This window comes from Austrofundulus limnaeus, unplaced genomic scaffold (assembly GCF_001266775.1).
Source record: "Austrofundulus limnaeus strain Quisiro unplaced genomic scaffold, Austrofundulus_limnaeus-1.0 Scaffold114, whole genome shotgun sequence".
NCBI lineage: Eukaryota > Metazoa > Chordata > Actinopteri > Cyprinodontiformes > Rivulidae > Austrofundulus > Austrofundulus limnaeus.
In genome coordinates, this window is record NW_013952516.1 from 347,910 (window position 1) to 356,344 (window position 8,435).

An 8,435-nucleotide genomic window follows, 5' to 3' on the forward strand; every position below is an offset into this window, starting at 1 on the left:
GTTTCAGTTTCACTTTCAGTTTTACCGGAGAGCCCGCAGGGGTCTTGGGCGGGGTGTGTGGGGAGGGGGGAGGGGGGCGCTCTGCCATGAGGAAGTTCTGCTTAAAGACACGTTCCAGGGGCGTTTCTGGTACCAAAAGGCGTTTCTGGTCCCCACCTGTCGTTTTGCTCCTCAGCATGACTTCCTAAAAACGTTGCAGGATTTCTCAAACATGCATGAATGAGTCAGAGCAAGGCTTTGGGCATGTTTTTTTTTACGAGAGTATAACGTTATAACATGACATAAAGCTCAATAAAGTTGATTTTACATGATATTGCCCCTTTAATAAAATATACAGATTTTCAAGAAATGTAAAAAATGTAACAAATGTAAGAATGATTTTTCCTGCTTGTGTAAGTAATTTTCACACAGTTGGTTTACAGTACTAAAATTCAGAGTGTAAATGCAGAATGTATTTTCTAAAACCTRTTACATTTTGACTTGTAAGGCTGAATCCCACAGTAAATATCACATCTCCTGGCACAGACAGAGTGGGGCCAACAGAAGTGAAATATATTGATATTCCTGACAGCCAGAGAGTCAGAAAGTGTAACTTAAATACAGGAAACTAGGAGCACCATCCAAACAGTCCATTAAACTGCTCTGYATTTTAGGCCAGTGAGAACAAATCGATCCTTTGTATCAACCAACCTTCCTGCACCATCCTCTGAGGCTAGTATCAGTACAGAGTCAGCACCCGAAATGTGAAAACGTCCAAGAAACWYGCAGGAATCCAGCTAAGACCAAGATAAGGAGAGTGCAGGAAATTACTTAAGGCTCTATTYGTGTCTGAATGGAAAAAGTAGCTTCCTGGGAGTGGGCCAGAAAAAAGCAGGGTGTAAACACTTCTAGAACAGAGAAATCACAATGCTGTTACAGCAACTTTTCATTCAGCTTAAAGAGGTTTGATTCAGTCCACCAGCTGAGTGTTAAAACTGTTGCTACATAACCCTTAAAAACAACATATGATGCCATATGCAAGCACCATATGGTTCCACTCAATTACTGAGCGCCCGCTGTGCTATGTGCCAAATATATACTGGCTGCACATTCGTGACATAAGATATTCAAGATAATTTAGAATTGTTTCACTCTGTGTTTTAATTTATTTCTTACAGTTAGTAAACTTCTGAGATTTGCCAGCATGACCATCAAGAGCAACATTAGAGCATTTTTCCAAACTATTGCAAGTCTAACTGAGCCCGAGAGTGTTTTCAACAGTTTAGAATAAGCATGCAAAGTGTTTTTCTATTATACCTGGATACATCATTAAGGGTGTTTTTTTATTTTATTTCATGGCTCCAAATTAAATGAGCAGCTATTACATGATGCCAATGTTACTCTGGTAAAAACATCACAGAGAAAGAATAAGTTCTTACACGTTAAACATTACATTACTCAGATGCAGCAAAGTGATTACACTGCTTCATCATCAGACATGTGAATTGCTAACTAAATTGTCCCTTGGTGTGAGTGGGAGTGTGAATAGTAGTTTGTCTCTATATGGTGGACTGGAGACCTGTCCAGGGTGGGCAGACGACTCCCGCAAGCCAGAAAGGACAAACGGGTAAAGAGAATGAATAAACGGATGATCAAAATGAAATACTTGTTCACATGCATTCTGAAAAATACTAACAAAACTGAGTTTAAGCAATTCAAAGCAAAAGTTCAAGAGAACACAGTCACTAAAACTTTGGAATAAAGGTTGGTAACAAACCGTCTTGGCTCAGTAAAACAGAGTGCACCTTCTGACAATGCTTTAAAGATTAACTGGGCTGTCAAACTTTGGACAATATATACTTGGCTGTTTCAGTTTCCCTCTTGTGATAATAATGCTTTAGAGAAAAAAAAATCAAATCCAAAATTAATCAACAATATATTTGATTACACAAAGGTTAGTTTTTTTAAACAGATGCCATCTATCTCTAACACACATCTGCAGTTTTATTGTCTAAGCTGTGTCATAATCAAAATGCTTATACTGACACACATTTACATTTACAGACTAAACTAAACAACTAAACTGTAAATGATGTCAGTGTGAAAAAGACCTACCCTGATGAAGATCAGAGCGCTGGAGTCTCCGACTTTGTATTTCCCCTCGGACACTTTAATCATAGGAAACTGAGCGGGACAGGAACACTGGCCCAGGATCTCACGTACCTGAGGGAGAAAAAAAATATGATTATTTTAACATTCAGGGATCAGAAACACAATCCAAACATGATCTGGCAGCAGTGTTGTATAAAGTACCTCAAAGTGATACTTGAGTAAAAGTACAAGTATCTTATAAAAAAACTTTGGTAAAAGTTAAAGTCTTCTCTAAAAATATTACTTGAGTAAAAGTCTTAATGTATCTGATATTTTTTGTACTTAAGTATCAAAAGTAAATTTCTGACACAAAATCTACTTAAGTATTAAAAGTTAAAGTACTGAGTAAAAGTGAGCAGTTAGATTTTCCAAATTGACATTTATTGGGAGGTGACTTCTCCAAAAAATATTTTTTCTAACGGCGTGCAGCTGTGATGGGTTGTGTACAAGCTCATAGGGTGTCATAATGGTATATATTCATACTTCTCATCCAACCACAGTTAAATTCACTCTATCCAGAAGACACAATTTATCAGGATAGTATTTTTTAAGTAATAACAACTTGGAATAAAATAAGAGTAACGACTTTCTACTTCTTACCTTTTTAAAAAATGTAGTGAGTAGAAAGTACAGATAATTGTGTAAAAATTTAATGAGTAAAAGTAAAAAGTAGGCTAAAAAATAATTACTCAAGTAAAGTACAGATAACCAAAATTTCTACTAAAGTACAGTAACAAAGTGTATTTAGTTACTTTACAACTCTGTCTGGCAGTGATCTCTTCCTGTTCTGAGGGGACCTCATGGTTTGTCACAGAACTCTAAGTGTGACTCAAGCACTGCTGGACAACAACACAATGAGTTTTACAGTGTGAGAAATGAACAGGAMTGGCCAGCAGAGAATAGAGCAGTCTCTGTGTCATCTTCCTGCCAAATATCCCTTCCAAACACCTACTGTTTCACCACAATAAAAGCCTCCCTCGGTACGTTGGTTGTTTAGTTCACCACAAAATCTCACAAAAGTACATATCCGGACATACTAATGATTACTCTCAAACTTTCTAAGTATTTACACGACATGTTTTTTTTCTGACGTGACACCATGAACCTAAGGAGTTAAAGATCCTAGAGACCAGACCGCTGGAGGTGATCGTGATGATGTCAGCAGTTCCCCACGATGCCAGCTGGGTTTTGAACTGAGAGTCAGAGCCGGCGCCCCGGCTGTGGTTGAGGGGGTGCTTATTAGGCAACGAGAAGTCAGACACAACTGCAGGGTGGAGTCAGATCAGCCTCTGTTGCACACAACTAGGTCGGACAACTGTGATGTTTGTCTTGGCGTCTCTTTCTCAGACAAAGGCGTGTGCACACTTGTTCCATGAGAAAAGCAGAGAAAGTTGAAGGATCACACAGGGCGTAAAGAGAAACAGGGCTGTTTTATTGGTGCTGAATGAATGAAATCATACGCTGAAGGCAATTTGGGGTGATGAGCCTTTAAACTTCAGCTGTTTACACCTCCTTTCAAGCTGCACAGAGGGATATACTTTGTTTTTGGAATGTAGCATCTGGTTATTTTCCTAAAATAGCACCCTTAGTCTATCCCATGCTAATTAAAGAGAGAAGGAGAATCAGGGCTAAGCCTCACCTGCTTCTCTAGAGCTTCAGCTCCCTCCATTTTTCTTTCATCTGCCTTGTAGCAAATCAGCCTTTATTTTTAGCCCTAACACCACCTGACTAGGTCAATATTATATTTATCTTTTTGTGCTTTGTTTTGCATCAAGCTTCTTTTTTTTTCAATCTCCGCTACCATTTGTTTCATTCAGTCAGTACAGGTTGACCAGCCCAGTTTGGAAAAACCCTGTGAGTTAATGGAAATTTTGCTATAGCAACAGACACAAACACAAACCCACTCTTCCCTTTTGGAGCGTGCAGTTAGTCGTATTGCTAAAGCAAAGCTTTTCATCCCCAGCTGAGATCATCGTTCGTTTCCTCCAACCTGACGGTGTAAGACTCACACACACACAAAACAAACAATGGAGTGTTTGAATAAAAACCCAATCATTAGCAGCCCTGACAGTCAGAGTACTTACACTGGGAACCTGTCAGCGTGAAATGTGTGCACTTCTCATGCCTTCACTGTTTCAACAAGACCAGATACATTGGAACCAAAACACAAGATCACACAAAGAATGAGGTCGAAGGGGAGGAGTGAGGAAAGGTCATGCAGGAAACATGCGGAAGTGAAGCAGGAATGTTAAGAAAAACTGAAGGACGATTTCCAGAGACGCTTTCAGCAGGAGCTGCTGGTGTTTGAAAAAAAAAAAAAGAACAAATTTTAAAGTTTACATCACACATCAATACTGAGAATCTGCTGTCTTTCTTAAGAAAAGAATGTGGATATGTTCTTGTGGGCCAAAAAAAAAGAGAAACTTGTCCATTCCTTTGAATCAGAGCGTCTGCATTTGTCTCCAGTGCTTCGCGTACAATAAAAATTCCTTTAGAGATGCCTGAGTTCAGATCACGTCATATCTGCTCTGCATKACTCAACTATCTTCTCATTCTTTTCCTTCCTGACCTGCAAACATCTGAGGGCTCTTTCATGAAGGAGATTGGCAGACTGAGTGCTGAGCGAACCCTGGGGAAGAACACAGGAAATGGGAGGGAGGGAGCGATAAAGATGTTTAGGTTTTACTCTCAATATTCTCTATTGATTCACAAGTGGATTATCATATTACATAAAAATCTGATATAATATRAAAATCTGTTTGCTGTTCCACAAAGCATTATCTGCCATCACAGGATGAGACTTATCCTGTTATTATGTTGCATGTAAACTAAACTTTGTTTTGTTTTTGTGTGATTCAGGCAATCAAAAAGTAAAGTTCAGTAAAGGTTTTCCAAGAATCCTCACAGCTCCGAGTCATTAAGTACAACAGGACCACACAGTTAGCTCAAATGTTTTCATCAAACATGGGCGCAACAGCCTGCTTTAACAAATTTTATAGACTGCAGCGTACCTGTTGCTAAACTTCGACAATAAAAAGCAAACAGCAACTCACGTCACAGGAATTTATACAAGACATTTCCAGGCTCTGACTTGAGCGCATTCCCTCAGTTAAACAATTTAGATGTTGTAAAATATAATACAACACAACAAACGCAGTAAATTTGAAAGCTTCTCTTTTTTAAGTGTCAGAACAAGCCTCTTTTTTGTGAGCTTATCTGCACCTCCTGAAGCTTGGAAACTTTTAGGGCGGCGGGGGGGGGGGGGGTAACCATCAGATAAGCAGACACAGACAAGAGAAACAAGTCAATGGGACACATGCTCTGCAGAACAAAAAGCTTTTTGGAACTAGAGGAGTTATTGAACCACCACTCATAAGTATTCCTGGCTGCATATCTAACTCCAAACCTTTATAAAGCTCCTCCCATTGAGGGCCAAAAGAAACGGCTTTTCAAACCAGCACGCCACAGCTCAATAAACAAAAAAACAACCTCTGCACAATTAACCGACACAGCCGGGGTGTAGGGAGGTGAATAAATGATGGTAATGTTTTCTAATTATGTTGAAGCTGTAGCCTGAGGTGATGAACTGAAACAAGGTTAGCATGGGGAGAYGGGTAACAGGTCTAACCAGCAGAGAAGAGATGGATGAGCGCCTCGGGGTCAACTACACGAGTAAACACCCCTCACATGGGGAGGAGAAATACGTTTATGATCAGCTTGGAGGCTACATTTTTGGTGCGATCTTAACAGATACTGCTAGCAGATTTAGCTTGTACAGTCAAGGAAATAACATCTTCAAAATGTCAAACTATTCTTGTACCTGTTATCTACAGAATAAGCTGCTATTATGYGGCTTCATAGTTTGCGTTGCATGTCTGATAACCTTCTAAGATGCGATCACACGCTGCAACAAGGAAACTGTTCTCTGTGAATTGAACTCTGTCTCTGTCGACATGACAAACAGCCCGTCAGGAGAAGCGATAGAAGAAACCGACGGAGATCAAGCGCTCTAAGTGAATAACTCTATTATTCACCTGCTTCAGTCAAACAGCAGTGCAATCACTCAGCGCAGGAAGTTAAATATCAGAACAGAGTCTGGCTCCTTTTGCCTATTTGCTTTGATGAACCTGAACAGCTTTCAGCGCCTTGCTCATAGAAGGCAAGGTCATAGGAATTTATGATCAGTGTTGACCTGAGATCAGTCAGGTCAGACAGACGAGCCTCCAGCTTATCTCGCTGCTCAGACAGGCACCCAGTTGAATGGCAATCATGCAAATGATCAACTGATAGCATCAAACGCTCCAGTAAAAGACATCAAGTGGACAGGCTCCTCCTACACACAAGCTGCTATTTTGAAAACAAGGTGCAAGGAGTGGCTGCTGCAGCGCAAAAGTGTTGTCAAAAAGACAAAACAGCAAAAAGCTGGAGCATGTGTTGACTCTGAAGGCTGCCATGCTCACTCAGCAAACCGTTCGAGTGTGGACCAGTGCAGAGCAGGATGACCTACTTTTCCCCTTCACTCTCCCTACTGTAGCCCTGCCTCCCAAAGTCACATCTATTCCAGTCAGGTTTAACAGAGTGTGCAGTGAAGACACTCTAGGCGTGCTGTCTGTTGTCTACGCCACTCTTTTTTTTCTTTTGGTTCCCTGAAAGCCTGAATTAAACTAGAGGTTTAATGGAGCAGAAGATCCTAACACACATACAGTATGTCCTCTATCATCACTGCTGTGCTCTGGAGGTGTCTCCATCCAAAGATCAAGATGTCGGCCAACAGTAGCGCTGTATTCGCTTCCTCTCCTCAATGACACCAACAAGACATACGGTTCTACTCTTTGCTGTGGATAGTAGGGGTGGGGGATGGGAGTGATGGCTCACATATGAACTAAGCAAGAGCTGAATGTGAAGCCTGGAGTGAGAAAAAGACATGGACCTATTTAAATGACTGAGAACAAAGAGGAAAAAGATGCTGACTTAAGGAATTAAACATGCAATTACAGAGCTATTATGATGTGTGATTTCACTGTAGAGATTCCTTTACATGCAGTGAACAATAGACCATGTAAAGGCGTCACTAAATGTGGTTTTAAATTGTCTCACATGCGTCAAAATGTGCATTGGTAAACCCTGAAAACATATAATAGGTGATCATATCAGTGCATCATATACATGCACAGATACAGATGGTATGCCTTAACAGTATATAGGAACACATAAAGCTAATGTCTGCGCACCTAAAAAAACAAGAAACAAACAAAAAAAAAACATTTGAACTGAAAACAGACATGAGCCACTTCCTCAACTTTAAAGTGGAAATGTGTCCTGGTTTAAGATGAGTCAGCAATGGCAGATCAAAGGTGGGACATGTTGACAGGAGGGCGTGTAACCTGAAGGGTCAACAGCTTATTGTAGCCAGCAGGTGGAGGATGTGACACATCTGGAAGTTACTGAGTCACTTCACTCTTATATAATTGTTTAAAGATTAATCAGAACTGGTACTGGTCTGTGGTACAATTACTGGTATAATTAAATAGACGTTTTAACATGTCTGAGTGTACATGTTCMAACTCATCTGGAATAATGTTTCATCACTTCTGTTGTCTTAAACTAGTTCGTCAAACCACAAAACCATTTAGAAACAAGATTTAGCAGATATTTTCAACAATTAAAATGGTTTCTGCTTGTCAGCATTTCACTCTTTAACGGCTATAAAAATATACCCATTATAAAATGCTCATTCATTGCACAGCTGACATATTTTTGCTGGAAACTTTGGTTAGACTCCTGTGTGTAAACATATTTGGCAGCTCAGGCAGGCCTGTAAACAATGATCAACTGTAATGTTTCAGTTAAAAGATGAAAACAAAGTTGAGGTTTGCAGTATGTCAGCTTGCACAAATATCTGATATGCATACCCCGGAGTGAAACCGTGTAATTAGGACTGGATATTACGAGAAAAGCAGTTACGCCACTTCAAAAATTAGTTTTTGACTTTACATAAGTCTGCTTTAATGAGGTGATTAAATCACACATAAAAAGTGATTAACTAATTAACTGTGACAAACACATAAAACTGGTTTTTGATTTAATTAGTAAGTAAGTAAAGTTTTATTTATAAAGCACCTTTCACATAAATATATTCACAAGGTGCTGTACAATCATTAACAGTGTAAAAATGGTGGAAAGAATAAAATGAAACAGAAAAACATAATTAAACATAAGCAACGAAAAACTGAAATGTCAAATCAAGAATTAATTTCTAAAATTGTAAATCAAACACAAGGTCAATGCGGGTCAAAATATACAAT

General features: G+C 39.5%; 1 protein-coding gene across 1 annotated transcript in view; it reads right to left on the reverse strand.

Annotated features, from left to right (window-relative positions):
* Nucleotides 1-8,435, reverse strand: part of gas2l1 (growth arrest-specific 2 like 1) — a gene marked incomplete at its 5' end in the record, with an annotated part of 25,622 nt that overhangs the window by 12,731 nt on the left and 4,456 nt on the right. The window contains 1 exon segment of the mRNA XM_014014326.1: nt 2,095-2,202. Coding sequence (XP_013869780.1) covers nt 2,095-2,202 — 108 coding nt within the window.